Below are 17,034 nucleotides of genomic sequence, written 5' to 3' on the forward strand. Positions count from 1 at the left end.
TTCAGGTAAAAAAATAAGAACTCGCTAAAAAGCGATTTGGATGCTGAATTAGCCCTTTTCTCGTTTTTGTTGTATTCTATTAAAGATACACAGTGCTTACATTTTTTAAAGTACAATATGCGTGACTGCTTTAAATCTTAAAATTCATATCTGATTACCAATAGGCATGGCCTGATTAATGTAAAATCGTGATCTTGGAGGTCTTAAAGGTGATAAATTATGAGCGATAAACAAACTACCGTATTTTTTCGATTAAGCGCCCAGGGCGCTTATTTGATTTTTGGACTTTCAGGGTGGGCGCTTATTCGAGGCTGAGCACTTATTAAATTTTCACCATTTTCAGTAAGTGCGAAGTTTATTTTGTAACAAAACAATAAATAAGAACAAAACATGACAAAATATTAAAGCATATTAATTGTAACCGATCATTGTTCGATTTATGCTCAGGACTAACAACTCATTGTTCGGTTTTCGCAGGAGTCTCTTCAGCTATCATAATTCTCAATCAACATCATAAAATTTTCAGACAATGAAACTAGAGATTGTAAGCCATTAAAGAAATACCGTAATAATCAATACCCGTATTCCTCTTGTGCACTTTAATATTATTATTATTTATTTCATTTTTTCTTTAGAGGGGGGAGGGGTGGGTGGGCGTTAGGCGCTTATTCGAGGTTGGGCGCTTAAAAAGTACTTTTTGGGGGTGGGGTGGTGGCGCTAGGCGCTTATTCGAGGCTGGGCGCTTATCAACTTTTTCTACCTTCAGGGTGGGCGCTTCAAGGTGGGCTCTTATTCGAGGTTGGGGGCTTAATGGAATAAATACGGTATCATCAACATATTAGGGTTAAATTTATAGACCTAAGGTTTGCTTTATTAGTGCAATGTACTCCTCAGTATGAAGCCTTATGCGTCACTCTGATACACGTAGTTTGGTGAAGCTGACTCCTCAATATAGTCAGTGCAGATTTTACCCTCGCTGCGTAACCTTTCGTGTCCACCTCAATTTTAGACTCTAAATCCTACATCGTGTCAAAAAGAGGGTACTTATTTTGATGAAGAGACGAGCAGTTCCACGTTGAAAAAGAAGTGCTGTACATATCATAATAAATCTTACCTATAGCATTAAGTGAAATGCAATGATAAAGGTCTTTATTAAATCCATTTTGAAATCACTGGTTATCCTTGCAATCTGATTGGCTCTCAATAGTGCGATTTATTCACGAATCGCACCATTTTTTGCTCTAAATCGCATCTTTTTCTCAGCCATTGAGAATGGGACAGTAAAACAAAACAACCAATCAGATTTCAATATTAGTTTAAAGTAAACAATAAAATTTCAGGAAAAATGAGAGGCAAAAAGCCATTGTGTGGAGAATTTCGCAACTACTATTGCCAAAACTTTGTTGTTCTTGTTTTTTTTTTCCAAAAAAATTGACGAATGTAATTAATCACAGTTTCTAAATGACGATTATGAGCTCCTTCAGGCTGAACACCTACTTTAATGGAAGTTTCCAACTTTCAGTGTCCATTTTGACGAATATTTTGGCGATTTTTCTTCAACATCTGCTCAAAATCCGTATGATACCGAGTCCAGGAAAATACAAACAAACGAAAACCACACAACAAATTCAGGGCCATCTCAAGAAGGTAGATGTTTCCAGGTTTCCGGTAGTTTCAAACGAAGCAACAAAAGAGCTCAACTCTGTCGCTGTGAATAAACATAGTCAAAATACGCCCCGCGCCACAAAACAGTGAATGAATGAACGTCTTACAAAGCTGGTGCTAGTCCCGCCATCTTGAAAATATCTTGAAACAAATGGCGCCGCAAGAACTTGACAAGGTCCTGAGTATTGAGTCCTTCGCCGAGGTCACAAAAAGAAACGGAGATGATAACGAGCTGGACTCCCTTAAAATCATGCCATTAAACGGTATGAAAGAAAAAAAAAACGTACCATCCACTGGGCATCGTGCACTCGAGTTTCACAACTCAAAAGAAATCCATCGCAGAATTACGCAGGATGCACCTTCAAATTCCTTCTCCAAAGACAATGAAAAGTCTCAGCCTCAACCACAGAAGAAAGACAGACCTTCCATCACTGATTCAGGCGACGAGAATTGAACTTTTATACCTGAAGTAGACTATTTTCGTTCTCACTTCAAAACCGCTTGTTTCTTTGTCATGCTCGGATGAGTTTTCGTCACATGACATCGTTTTGCATGCTAAATGAGACGTAAAGGCGTTTCCGGTTCGGCTTTTTTTTTTTTAACAAACCGGCTACTGGAGCAATACATCAAAAATCTAAAAATTAAGGCGATAAAATTGTGCGATTTCAAAATGGATCTAATAAAGTGGCAATTGAACTGAGTGGAGTGCAATTTTGGTCTGAAATCATACTTGTGATTTCAAATCGAACTCGCGCTGCGCGCTCGTTCGATTTTGAAATCACGCGCATGATTTCAGACCAAATTGCACTCCACTCAGTTCAATTACCATTATATAAGCTCGTACAAAAAGGAAAGAAATTCTTGAATACATGCAAATTTTCCCAGCAGGCAGACAAACATCAACATCAAGATCTGGGTGGGGGTGGGGGGAGAGAGTACGCTATAATTTTTTGGGCAGGAGTGTCCTCTGTGACTTAAGAACCCTTTACCAGTCCATGCTCAGCTGCAATGTTACCACCCTGGCTATTTGGATGTATGTGTTTGTAATACCGGTATGTGTGCAACAACAGCAAACGAAAAAAGCCTACGCTTTGTGAGAAGTGGAATCCAAGTTGACCAACATGTTTCATCTCTAGATTACCTAATCCATGAGTTTGGCCATACGTCTCTTCCTTTCTCCTCGAGTCATTTGTCTCTGTTTTTGTTTGATTTATGTGTTATTGATATATTTTGACTGTGTTACGTATTTTTTTTTTTAAATAATAATAAAAGGCTGCACTCCCCGAAAAAAGTCGGGTGTCATATCACACCCCTACCTTCCCATAATTATAACGGCAACCTTTCTACTCAACGGCCACTTTCCTCTGTCCCCAAGGTGGCCGTTGTCGAGAAGTTCGAGTGTCGGCTGACAGCAAAATAGTGTTATCAGACAAATTTCCAATCACTGTGGAATTAAATATGATTAATTTTCTGATATCACTATCGTAAGAAAGGCATAAACTGTCAAAAACAGACTCAAATGCTATTTCATTACTGATTACTAAACTTTCGGACATGCCACGCTTACGTCTTCACATTTTTCTTCAGGGACCGCGGAGGGGGAGGGGCTCACCTGGTAGGGCTATGGCCCTACCACTTTTATTGCTGGGATTTATTTTCTAGGGCTCCAGATGGCGCGCATATGCAAGATAAATGGCGAAACACTGACCTTAACGTTTTTTTTGTATTGGCCAGATTTTTTAGCCCTACGAATTTGAAATGGTCTCCGCGGTCCCTGTCTTTATGACCGAGGAGAGGAAAACCATCTTTAATTTCAGTGGCTAAAGCCTGGTTCACAATTGTGAGATAAGTAGTGAATAAGCATAAGCGCCAGCATAAGAAAATGAAACATGCTTCTTTGCCTTATGCTTGATCTTATTTCGCTAGTGTTATGCTTATCTCACAAGTGTTTACCAGGTTTTAGGCTCTCAATATATCTCGAACCGACTATCAATTACGAAATGTACCATAGCAAATCCTTTATCAATATTCTATATGGTGTATAGATGGCTATATTCAAGGATTTAAAGAGGCCAAATAACACACCGAACGTACGTTTTCGTAACGTTTTTCTACAGTGCCATCACTTCTACTTTTAACATTATTTGTAAGCGGCCGAGTTCTGGTGTATATGGCTCCCTTTTTTCCTTTCTTTTTTTGGTTCGTTTGTGCTCAGCACACGAAGCAGGAGGCAATTGATATATCTTCGTGCTCATCGTAATAGCTGTCATGAGTTTGACAATGAAACTCGACCCGCGGTTGGCTTCACATACCCTTCGTACGTAGCCTGATGATTTACATTTAATTGCTGGTAATGGACTGCATGATCGATCTCCTGGTAAGTGTCCTCCTGTTGTGGACCAACGTTATCATAATGAGTGACCTGGCCAGAACGTTCGTCATTAACGGCTTCATAAGTGGACTGCCCTTCACTTTCTAGTTCGTTAAGAGTAGTGTTGTAGTAACTTGGCTCTGTGGATGGTTTACTATAAGGAGACCACTCAAAGATTTCTTGTGTCCAACCTTGTTGACGATTCCTTGAAACTGACTTTGTCTCTGCTAGAATATGAAAGAACCAAAGAGAGAAAAGAGGAGCATGTTTTTCTATGCCGCATTCTATTTCGTTTGAATTATCATGCATAGCAATTGTTTTATTCATACGTCCTTCCTTCCTTCCTTCCTGCCTGGCTGCTTTCGCTCCTACCTGCCTGTCTTCCCTCCTTCCCTCTGGCACTCCTACTCTACTGCCATCCATCCCTCCATCCCTCTCTTCCTGCATGCCTACCTGCCTTCCCTCCTTCCTTCTCTGCCTGTCTGCCTGCCTTTCTTCGCTAGTTGCTTCCTGGCTTCCTGCTAAGGGAAGGATGCATTATGCTAGGTCCATTCCTCAACCAGGAGGACGAGAGGATGTTACTTGTCAAGTTTCTCTCCTTTCACCAGTCCAACATGGCCAATCTGCCAGGGCCAGAGGAGGTTCTAGGCGGCATAGCTCTTGGGGTCATTGAGTCCCGCAAGCATGAAAAAGCGTCATGCTCAGGGTGAAAGCTCGTAACTTAAAGGCTGTCCTGTTTGTATTTGGTTTTTTAGCTCCAAGCTAGGTAATGATTTTTATTATTACTCTCACCTGGCTTCTTAGTTACGATACTGTTAGGTGAAACAAGAAAGCTGAATCATCAAATGCAATATTAAAAATATCTACAGTCGAACCTCTAATAAGCGGCCACCCATTAAAGTTAACCCCTATATATTACGCGGCCAGTAATCAAAGTCCGGATGAGAGCTTTTCTATTTTTACCTCTATTAAGTGACCAGCCCCCTTCAAGCAACCATTATCAATTTTCCCGGCCATTTTCCCGGCCATTTTTCCGAGGGTGGCTGTTTAATAGGGGTTGAACTGTATACAGATATAAAAGTTAAAACTCATCACTAGGATGTAACCGTCGCCACGTCACAATCCCACCGGCCACGATCACAAGAACAAGTAACCCAATCACTGTTGATAATATCAAAGTTGTTGTCGGGATCCCATCATCTTTGGTGGTAAACGTAATAAATCCCTCATTTTCTTAATCACCATCTTCGTCAAAAGATCGTTGAAAGACAGCGTATCTTGTGCCTTCTTCAAGCTTTCCGTTTTTATACCTGAAGAAAGCTGAAAGAAAAGACGGAGAGGCACCCTGGGATTAAACCAATTCTGTGCGTGTTCCTATAATAACTGACAAAATGAAGCCCTCCCAAGTCTAGAAAAATGTATCTTGACTTTTATATATTAAAGGGACCCTCCTGGTGCTGGTGGAAGAAACTGAAATGATGGCACTGAAGTCGCAATAACGCAAAACAAACAAACAACACCACCACCACCACCAACAATAAACAAGCAAGCCAACAAACAAACGGTTCACTATTTACTGTTTAAGTCCAGCTTATTAAACTTCAACATTATGAATTATTTTATATTATTATTTTATATTTTAAGCGGGGATTGTCCGAATTTTGACACCATCTTAGGATACAGTGGAGTCTGTTAATAAATCTCTGTTTATGTTCTTTAAGGGGACACGTGCTCGTTGCTCATGTGAAAGACTATTTTGATAAGGGGGTGGTACTTTGCTACTTTGCAATAAACGTATATTTTGCCAATTACGATCTCTGATAACTCTGATCAATTTTAATCTCAAGGCAGATCATTTATGAAAACCTGTTGTTCCAGGCTTTCATTTCATTTTTTTTCCCTATAAACTCTTCTTTCAATTTTTAGTTTTTTTGGTTTTTGACTTACAGGTTGGGGGTAAAAATCTCAAATGTTAGCCAGCGTAATCTCAAGTCAATATATACGTTCTTATAAATAGTAAATTGAACGCCATTAGATGTGAACTGACTCACATGATGTTTCTCTGCGCTTTCTCTTAGCTTCAGTAACACCATCTCTAGAATAATACTTCCCGTCACCAACAGGAAATGATGTCCTTAACTGATCGTTGGCGAACTCAGCCGTAATATAAGGTTCTCCTTTCACTTGGTTATCGTAATTTCGCATGACTTTAACGTATTGCGTGTCCGATGATTTTCCTGGGTTTTGCCCGTCAGTTAAGGGTGTGACGATCATCTGATAAAAGCTGTAAAAGAGTGTAATAAGGTGTTTTCACATAAGGTGGCTGGCAATAGTATCCCGCATTTTGTAGCAGTCATACTTTGACGGATTATTACTACCACTGTTATCAGTTTCCTACAAAATTGGTATAAAACGAATGCCCAATCGATGCCGAACGCCATTTGGTCATTTTCTTGACCTAGCAGGTTACTATAGCTACAGTACAACCTGCCACACCTTTCATTTTAGATTTAGGTGCTAGAAACTCAAAAACGAGCTCCGTGACCGCCGCCATTTTTTATTGTGAAGCAATGATCACATGTTAAAATGAAATATTTTTCAAACTTTTAAAAGGGAATTCAAAGTTACTGTAAGTTATTGAAAATTAAAGGTGGTTCCCAACTGCTTCCAGAAAGTTTATTTTAAACTTTGAAATAAGTAGTCTTTACCAAGGTTAGTAACTTTATGTCCTTTATTCTTCAAATTAGAAAATCGTAACGCAAAGCCCGGCTTTGCTGAAGTACATAACCAATGAAGCTTAGCACAGCCTGCGTTACAGGCCAACTGAAGACAAAATTTCAAAACACTGACCTGACAGGTTTGCCATTACTCAACTCTTTCTTAGTTTTAAAGGGAACGGATACTTCTGTTGTTCCAATGTTGCCATCAGGAGGCGTCGGAGCGGTCGGTGGGTCTGAAAAAACAATATAGAAAAAAAGAAAAGGAAACAATACTACCGCTATTACCGCTACTACCGCTACTACCGCTACTACCGCTACTACCGCTACTGCCGCTACTGCCGCTACTGCCGCTACTGCCGCTACTGCCGCTACTGCCGCTACTGCCGCTACTGCCGCTACTGCCGCTACTGCCGCTACTGCCGCTACTGCCGCTACTGCCGCTACTGCCGCTACTACCGCTACTACCGCTACTGAAAACAACAACAACAACAACAACAAAAAGTACTGTGTAGGTATATTAGTTTGATGGAAAATATATAAGCGTTCTCTGACTAGAGCGTTGAAATACTATCTGGCAAGGTGAAATTTCGAGAAGAACTGACGCTTGGAAGTTTATCGTTTTTTTCAGAGCCCATATTCAACATACACAAGAGAAGATGAAGGGTGGAAGAGTTAATCCCCTACATGGGCCATATTCACGAAGTAATCCTTCTAAAATTATTTTTAGGCAAGTATGGTAACCAGTTCTTCCCCGGATAATGCTACCACGGGTGTTGCTTGCATCACTTCGTTTGAACAGTCCACCTTCTGCTAACTGTTATTTAGATGTTTCGCTAAATTTCAAAACAATATTGTACATGTACATCATTATGTGCATCTGAATTTCTGTTAATTGCTATTTGCTGTGTTTGTGAAAAGGAGCTATATCCTCACCTTCAGTTGTTGCATTTTTAGGACTGCTTGTAGGACCCGCACCCTTCACCGTTGCAGCCTGAACTCGAAATGAATATGTTGCAGACTGTCTGAGCCCATTTACAACTGCTTTCAGAAGGGATGCAGCTAATTCCTTTTCGCCCGTCTCTTTCTCAACCGTGTAAAATATGATGTACTTTGTAATGATACCATGCGTAAACTCTTTAGGTACCGGCTGCCATTCCACCTCGACACTAGTACTGTTCAGTACCGTAACAAACGTTAATATAGGAGCCTTAGAAGGTACTGCAATATGCAAAAATTTCAGTAAGCGTTTGTTAATAAAGTACAAGTAGGTTTAAGTTCATTTGGCCGACCAATGTCGTCTTAAAGATTATTACAGTACCTTCTCCAGATATTTGTTTCATGTGCCCCTCCTTGGTTTGAATTCTAGTCGTAATATAAGAGACGGGGTCTTTTCCTGTATGTATCTTAACGAGTATAGGTGCTAAGGTGGAAACGCTCTCCTTTTATGATACTCGTTAAAAATGGCACGACGTGGTTGGTATGCACATGTGAGTCATTGATAACCTCATGACGTCGAAATAATGTGATTGTTATCTCCAAATTGCTTTAGTTGTAAACAATTATGGGGTCCAGTTTTGTTAACTGAAAAATAAGCACATTATTGAGAACAATCGAGAGCAACCGCCGGTTGATACACTTTGTATTGTCTATGGTGGCCTCATTTCTGTCAAAAGAATGCTTCACCTAATTGGACTTCGCAGACCCAGACCTCTACCCTCAGTTATTACTTATTGCAAATGCTATTCTTTTACTATCTTGCCATCTTCATTTACTTGCAGGACGGATATGGATGGTTACACAACTAAGTGTTTCTACATTAGTGACACCTTAAACTGGGGAATTAATTAAAACCAACCAATCATCCCAACTCTGCGTCTGTGATAAACACAGGCTTTCTTTACTAGGTGATTATTCTAACTACCTCACATATGTAATATGCTTTCGTCTACTTAGTCTACTCACTGCCTTGCTTTGTGCTGACAGTGATAGGAACACTGGCTGGACCATCGCCTTTCACAGTTGCAGCTGACACTTGGATGCTGTATTTCGCGTACCTTTTAAGACCTGTTAACTCAACACTAAGTGTGGGTGAATCAACCCGTTTCGAGATATCTGCACCTCCCTGTGTCTCCATGTAAATTACTGTATAATAGCGGATATTACCGCGCTGTTCATTGGCTGGTACTTCATCCCAAGTGACTAAAATGCTGGTCGAGCTCGTGTTCTGTCCTCTCACATTTTGAGGAGCAGCACTGGGCACTGAACATAGAAGAATCGATGATAAGAGAGTAACAATGATGAAATCGCAACTTCAATAAACACAGAGTAAGAGTTATAGATAACGTCCAACAAGAACAGAAGCCTTATTCTGAACGACATGGAAAAAAACGGAGTTTCTTGCAAAGTTTCGGATGATCACACCACCTTCCACGAGTGTCTTGAAACTGGCAAATTTTCAAAATGAACACATGCCAACTATACCCAGTCGATTAATTCTCTCTAAAATTCGTTTAGAGTAAACACGAGTATAAAGCGATCTTTAGAGAGCTCGCAGATCGCACTATTTGCTCTTCGTGGAGTGAAAAAATGGTGCTTTCTCCCCGTGTGGAAGACGTAAATTAGGTAAAAAAAAATTATCTCTGCTTTCCTCAAAACATTCAAGTTGTGGCCTCTTTTTGCCATCGTAGGGTTCATGTTGGGCGGGTTATTTGATGGAAATCTGAATACTAACTTACCATCTTGGTTTGTAACAAAAAAATCAGGATCGCTGTAGTTTCCATCGCCCTTGTCGGTAGACGCCAAAACCCTGACACTGTAGTTCATATCCCTTATCAGCCCAGTTAGATTCACCTCACGTGTCGGAAAGTAGACTGTTAAGTTTTCAACCAGTAAAGAACTGATCGACTGATAGTTCACCGTATAGCTAATAATGATACCATTCTTGTCTGCAGCTGGAACTTCATTCCACCCGACTAAAAGTGAAGAGGAAGTCGTGTCTTTTAACTGTAAATCCTGGGGAGGAGCACTGGGTCCTGAAAAGGTAATTAGAAAGAATACTTTTTCATTCGCGAACAAGAAGTTATACTGTTTCTGCCAGGAGCCACTTCACCATGTACATCAATCAAACATGTCTTTGAACTAACATTTGCTACGACCGGTTGTATTTAGCCTCCAGGTGTCAATTTGATTTTGAAACTCAGTGCAGTACTTGTATTAATTTGCAGACAGGGCGTATCCAAAAGAACATTTCATCGGAGGGTAAAGGGGAGGCTGGTGACAAGCTTTACCTGAATCCTTTAGTTGAAGCCTGAAAATGACCATTTTACGGAAATCTTGTTGAGTTTTTAAAGTACACAATTTCCATATTATAACATGGAATGCTTAGCAATGTTAGAATTTTTGAAAATGCCAACCAGGGATGGAGTGGTGGTCAAAGTACTCGCCTCCCAACAATGGGGCCCAAGTTTAAATCCCAGACTGGACGACAGATAAGGGTTGAGTTTGTTGTTGGTTTTAGGTCTGGCTCAAAGTTTCCTCTCCGGGTTCTCTTCCGTCGTAAAAACCAACATTTCTCAAGTCGTTTCCGATAAGGAATCCAAAAGCCACAGGTTTCCAAATGGTACTGCTGTTATGTTCTTTCCTCAGTAAAAAGATATTTATTTACTTATTTCGTAAAACCTGATCCGTTCCTGGTTATTTAAACCGTACTTATATGCACTCAGTCAGCAAAAAAAACAAAACAAAAACAAAAACAAAAACAAAAAAAAAAAAAAAACAAAACAAAATGCTTACTATCCTGATCTGTTCTAACAACAATAACAGGGTCACTGGCTGGTCCATTTCCTTTTACAGTAGATGCAAACACAGTGATATTGTAGTTGACGTACTCCTTTAGATTTGTCAATTCGGTTTGATGAACAGAGCCATTTACTTGAACATTCCCATTGTCATTCTCTGTTTGTGAGTGGTAAGTAATTGTGTAACCCGTGATGATACCATTCTGTTTATCAGCTGGAACTTCATCCCACATGACTAAGATGCTGGTTGAGCTGCTGTTCTGGCCTGTTATATTTTGTGGAGCACCATCAGGTTCTGATAGCAAAGTTGAAAACAAGTTAACTTTGCAATGATTGTCACTAGGCTTTCATATATGATTCCTGCAAAGACTTCCAAAATAACTGTTTCTTAAAGTTGTCAAGGGCATGCCTAATGTTAGTTGCCTGATGTAGCGCGAATACTGTACAAGCGTGATATGTACATACAGAAAACATAAAGGTTGTTGGGGTCAAGCGTCTATCACCAAGCCGTTAAGAAAATTTTCTTTACGTACAACGAGGGAAAAAAAAAAAAAAAAAAAAAGCGGCGCGGCTAGGAAGAACTACAAAAAGGCCTCAACGAAAACAAATGGCCTAGCAAGTGGTTGTTCACTGATACCCTGGAGTACAGGATACAATCCCCTTATTGTGCTTTCAACAAAGGCACCGATCATGCTGACGTGCTTATGTACACTCTTTATTTAGTTAAATTTTCTCACTCTTTCGTTTCATCAGCTACAGCTGAGCAGGATAAAGAAATGCCAAGCCATATACATACATAATTACATACATATCCTTTATTAAAGTGTCTGGTCGTTCATCCAAAATAACAATGATATTATTAATAGCGACAATAATAATAATAATAATAATAATAATAATAATGATACAACTAACAGATATACTACTACTACTGCTACTGATACACAATTCTAACAACTAACGAAAGCAAAGATGAGCGAAAAAAAATATAAGGCCATGAAATACTATGTTAGAGCTGTTCAATGAAAAGGAGAACCTAAATGTTATCCAATTAAATATCATTTGTTTTGCGCGTACACTACGCCATCTGCAGGTACATGTATACAGTTGGATTTCAGTTTAATTTTCGACAGATAACAGCTAGTTTTTCAGCTGGAAGACGTTAACAGTTAGTGGCTATCGATATGCTGGTGTTCCTGGTTTAAGTACAGGTTCAATAAACTTGATTTGGTCACAGTAGGAAAATTTTGCTTTCATTTTAGTCGTGTACTTACATGTAGTAGCGTAGTTGATTGTGTCATTGTCAACCCAAGGGCGTGCGTGGCGCTTAAACCATGCCTTGCATGATGCGCAGAACGTGTGCACACTAACAAAAGAAGGCACCGTCCTTTATAAGAGTTTTTATAGCATGAAGCAACTATACGTATCACAAATACTCCCCCTAAATGGGCAGGTAGTCTATTGCAGGTAATCCCCCTGCATTTTAGACTGTCCTCACAGTTCATCAATTGTCAAGAATTCAGGGGTGAAGACAAGCATCATAGGAGAAGAGTGCTGTGTCTAGAAACACAACAGAATGGCTTGGCCGTGCCAGTGCTCAAAACAAGACTGATTGATCCGAGCTGTCACTCTGCTGACCACTAGGCCATCAGATCTCTCAGCAGCACTGAACGTGCACTCTAGCCTCTTAACTAGTAGCTTTGAGATGACAAGCTATTTATCTCTCATGTGAGCATAAAAAGCTTCTCTTCACAGATGGGAGTTCCTCACAGATAGCATGGAACGAATGTTAATTGAAAAGAAAAAAGTAGTTACTTACTATCCTGGTCTGTTCTCACAACAATAAAAGGATCACTAGCTGGTCCATCTCCTTTCACAGTAGATGCAAACACTGTGACATTGTAGTTGACGAACTCCTTTAGACCGGTCAATCCCTTTTTACGCTCTTCAGCACCAGCTGGAACAATGTTATTGTCATTCTCTGTTTGTGAGTGGTAAGTAATGGTGTAACCCGTGATGATACCATTCTGTTGATCAGCTGGAACTTCATCCCACATGACTACGATGCTGGTTGAGCTGCGAACCTGTCCTTTGACATTTTGTGGAGCATCATCAGGTTCTGATGTAAAAGTTAAAAACAAGTTAACCGCTTACCATGATGGGTTGGTTGAGCTTTCGTACATATATGTGTAAATGCTGTGAGGGCAGTTATTAGCAATATTCTTCTTTAGTAGTTATCATAATCATTTTGTATGTTCCTATCTAGTCTCTTTTAATTACTTAATCTGTATACCAACAAGGTACAAGGAAACATGTCACACTGTGCGAAATTTATACTTAATGAAATTAACAACAACAATAGTAATAATAATAATAATGATGATGACGATGATGATAATAATAATAATAATGATAATAATAATAATTGTAATTAACACTAATAATAATAATTATAGCTACATTTTTATCGGAGGCATTTCTCAACTCGATCAAATTGCGCCTAACAGCAAATAGCTAACTAAACGAAATAGAACAAAATACATAACTAACCAACCTTTAAGTAACTAAAATAACTGACCAATTTATCACTTAAGAAAAATAACAGCCAAATTAATTAATTAATAGATGATATTTGCAACGTTAGACCAGGGGTTTGCAAGAAGGACATCATCGAAAAATAAAATCGCATTACATGTATCTCTAACACGTATGTCACAAATGCGTTCTAAAACCTCTAATGGCCACTTGAGTGTTCAGTATTTTGAGATCAATTACTTCAACATCAAGAGTTCTTTCCCTTCAACTACAAAACTAGTTGCTTTCAAAGGGCACACCTCTACTGATTAAAGTTTTTGAATCAGTCTATACAAAGCACTAAGAAATTACCAAAACATCCAAAAAAGAATTTGATAAGAAAGATAACTTACTATCCTGGTCAGTTCTTACAACAATTGGATCACTGGCTGGTCCATCTCCTTTCACAGTAGATGCAAACACTGTGACATTGTAGATGACGAACTCTTTTAGACCGGTCAATTCCTTTTCAGACTCTTTAGCACCAGCTGGAACAATGTTATTGTCATTCTCTGTTTGTGACTTGTAAGTAATGGTGTAACCCGTGATGATACCATTCTGTTGATCAGCTGGAACTTCATCCCACATGACTAAGATGCTGGTTGAGCTGCGAACCTGTCCTTTGACATTTTGTGGAGCACCATCCGGTTCTGATGTAAAAGTTCAAAACAAGTTAGCCTCTTAGCATGATTGGTTGGTTGAGCTTTCGTACATATATGTGTAATTGTTGTGAGGGCGGTTATTAACAATCTTCTTCTTTAGTGGTTATCATAATCATTTTGCATGTTCCTATCAAGTCTCTTTTAATTACTTAATCTGTGTACCAACAAGGTACCAGGTAACATATCACACTGTGCGAAATTTATACTTTATGAAATTAATAATAATAATAATAATAATAATAATAATAATAATTAACACTAGTAATAATAATTATAGCTGCTACATTTTTATAGGGCGTATTTTTCAACTCGATCAATGCGCGTAACAGCAAATAACTAACTAAATGAAATAGAACAAAATACCTAACTAACCAACCTTTAACTAACTAAAATAGCTGACCAATTGATCAATTAAGAAAAATAAGACTAATTAATTAATTAATAGATGATATTTGCAATTTTAGACCAGGGTTTGTACATGTAAGAAGGACATTACTAGAAAATGAAATCGCAATACATGTATCTCTAACACGTATGTCACAAAATGCCTTCTAAAACCTCTAATGGCCACTTAAGTGTTTAGCATTTTGAGATCAATTACTTCAACATCACGAGTTCTTTCCCGTCATCTACAAAAATAGTTGCTTTCAAAGGGCACACCTCTACTGATTAAAGTTTTTCAATCAGTCTATACAAAGCACTAAGAAATTACCAAAACGTCCAGAAAAAAAATTGATAAGAAAGATAACTTACTATCCTGGTCTGTTCTTACAACAATTGGATCACTGACTGGTCCATCTCCTTTCACAACAGATGCAAACACTGTGATATTGTAGTTCACATACCCCTTTAGATTTGTCAGTTCCGTTTGACGAACAGAGGCATTTGCTTGAACATTTCCATCGTCATTCTCTGTTTGTGACTTGTAAGTAATGGTGTAACCTGTTATGATACCATTCTGTTGTTCGGCTGGAACTTCGTCCCACTTGACTAAGATGCTGGTTGAGCTACTCCTCTGTCCTTGCACATTTTGTGGAGTACCATCAGGTTCTGATATAGAAATTGAAAGCAGAATTATATTGCAACCAACGTGATGGTTGTTCAGTAATTTATTAAGCACTTTAAGATACGGTCACTACGGACTACGGTAGTGCGCGGCGCGGACCTGGTTTGAAGTTTAGTGTGCATGCTCATTGGCACGTAGCTCTCGTAGTCCGTCGTCTAATCGCTCGCTACTGGGAGAGGTCGGGCTGTTTTGTGTAGTGGGGACTACCTACATATTTTTTCTTTTAAATTTCGACCCTCTATCCATTCCTAGACTTCATTTTTGCAAAACTGAGTATATTCGCTTTCTGAGCGCTGCTTCGGTTGACAACACTTCCAAATTTATTCACGTTGATTTCTGTTACGAGTATCGTTGTAGAGCAGGGTTGTTTCCAGACAAAACTAAGGATCGCTGGTAACAGCAACAAACTAATTTATTTCCGTAAGGTAACTTCACGAGTTTACAGCACTAAGCTCCTTCAAATTTGAACCAATCTCTCTTAAACAAGAAACTCTCGCTCTAGTATACATGAGGCTTAAAGTTCTAGAAACTTCTATTAGGAGCTAAATTAAGTAGTTTGACACAGTTTCTAATCTGAGTAATTACATAAGGATTAGAATTTTCTGGAATGTTCTTATACAAATTGGTAACGGCTGAATGACTTCCGGTTCTAGATTGTTCTAGAACTTGACTTAGACAATTTTTCGTAACAATTACAGACGACCAAAAACCCGTGGGAGACCACCTAAACACTACCACCCGCTCCTTCAGAAAGAGAAAGAGTTGCGCACAACGCTACATGAAATGCTGTTAATGAAGATGATATTCTGGTCTCCTATGACGTTACAGGTGTCTTCAACAATGTGCCCTTGGATGAGACTATCAACATCTTGGTCAACTTCTTGGCCTTCACGGATGATTGGTTTAATAAAATCTATGGGCTTAACCTGCAAAGAGATGATCTTGTTAAGTTACTTGAAATTGCCACAACCAATCAACTTTTTCAGTTTGATGGTCAGTACGAACAAACGGATGGATTGGCTATGGGCTCCCCTCTTGGCCCCCCAATGGCGAACGTCTTCATTTGCCATCTCGAAGAGACACTCACGCGCGATAGCTTGATGCCTCATCTGTACAGAAGATACGTTGATGATAATCTTGCAAGAATGCCGAAAACTGATGCTGCCACTATGTTTCTTACCACCCTGAATGGCCTACATCCCAGTCTTACGTTCACGATGGAGCTTCCTGTAGATGAAAGGATCCCTCTCATCGGCATTGAAATCATGAAGAATGGAACAAAACTCGAAACTCAAGTCTAAAGAAAGTCAACCAGGAGAGTGTGTTCACGTGAGGTCATCAAATTCTCAAATCCAAAATTAAAGAGCCCCTGAAGGTTTTATTCTCGTCAGGCATAAGAGGTACTTAATTTATATCTGTTTACAACTTTCCAGCTCAATAACGTCATTCGTTTGGAAACCAGCGCATTTTGAATTTCGGAGTTATGGCGGTGGGTGACATGAAGCTAAGATCGCGTTTGTCGAAAAATATACTTATCTCGTGATTTTTAGCCATTCTAGGGGTTACGGTATTAGGAAAAGTGCTTGTATAAATGTTTTTTGGTTTGGTCCACATAAGTAGTTGTCTAGATAGCTAAAGTAAGTTCCAGATGTTTACACTATTTCCGGGCCGCCATATTGGAGGACTAAGTAGGTCCTCCAATATGGCGGCTCCATACTAGGCTTTATAATTTTGCGCGGAACATTTCGACGAACATCTCAACTTTGGGACAACGCACTCGCCGTAAACTTGGAGAACCGTCTATTTTATTTATCGTCTATAATATCACAATTTCTTGACGTTTTCCACTGAATGGTTTTTGATTTTATTTTTTACTGCGTAACAATGCACACACTCTATACTGGCTTGCTCTTACATTTTCATAGTCATACTGATAAACGTTATAAAGACTCTTCATTAAAGACAATGCTACATCGCGCTTATGTGTTATTGTCCACAACATAAGCTTCTAATTAATAATGCACCAAATTGCGCTCCATTTTTAGCCGCCTTGATTACCCGTTGAGTGTTATAGATTCTTTTTTTTTCCAATGTTGATTCGGTAAGCATATCGGAGAGAAATGCTGACGAGAGCAACATAGTAGAGACCTTAAGCATAGACGACGAGAACGGAGGACGA

At 39.2% G+C, this 17,034-nt stretch overlaps 1 protein-coding gene and 2 pseudogenes across 3 annotated transcripts in view; all 3 read right to left on the reverse strand.

Moving 5' to 3' along the window:
* LOC110046813 (usherin-like) overlaps positions 1 to 17,034 on the reverse strand; it is a 260,713-nt pseudogene that overhangs the window by 239,993 nt on the left and 3,686 nt on the right. The window contains exons 2-4 of the transcript XR_016206580.1: positions 14,543 to 14,839; positions 13,481 to 13,777; positions 12,373 to 12,672 (exon numbers count right to left, since the gene is read on the reverse strand). The product of XR_016206580.1 is annotated as an usherin-like (transcript). The remainder of the gene's footprint in view (positions 1 to 12,372; positions 12,673 to 13,480; positions 13,778 to 14,542; positions 14,840 to 17,034) is intronic.
* LOC149114204 (uncharacterized) lies at positions 337 to 4,483 on the reverse strand. The gene has a single exon (XM_089287638.1). It carries the CDS (start codon positions 4,481 to 4,483, stop codon positions 3,932 to 3,934), a length of 552 nt encoding a protein of 183 aa, XP_089143764.1. The 3' UTR covers positions 337 to 3,931.
* Positions 5,118 to 11,117, reverse strand: LOC149114205 (phosphatidylinositol phosphatase PTPRQ-like; annotated as a pseudogene). The gene is made up of 7 exons (XR_016206583.1): positions 10,549 to 11,117; positions 9,492 to 9,788; positions 8,719 to 9,015; positions 7,690 to 7,974; positions 6,887 to 6,989; positions 6,088 to 6,320; positions 5,118 to 5,356 (listed from the first exon to the last, which is right to left on the reverse strand). The product of XR_016206583.1 is annotated as a phosphatidylinositol phosphatase PTPRQ-like (transcript).

The sequence above is a fragment of the Orbicella faveolata genome, unplaced genomic scaffold (genome assembly GCF_042242905.1).
Source record: "Orbicella faveolata isolate gen_17 unplaced genomic scaffold, um_ofav_v1 contig_14, whole genome shotgun sequence".
NCBI lineage: Eukaryota > Metazoa > Cnidaria > Anthozoa > Scleractinia > Merulinidae > Orbicella > Orbicella faveolata.

Bases quoted from the DNA above. Each gene is read 5' to 3' on its own strand.
- LOC149114204 (XM_089287638.1), bottom strand. From the start codon at position 4,483: ATGCAGGAAGAGAGGGATGGAGGGATGGATGGCAGTAGAGTAGGAGTG.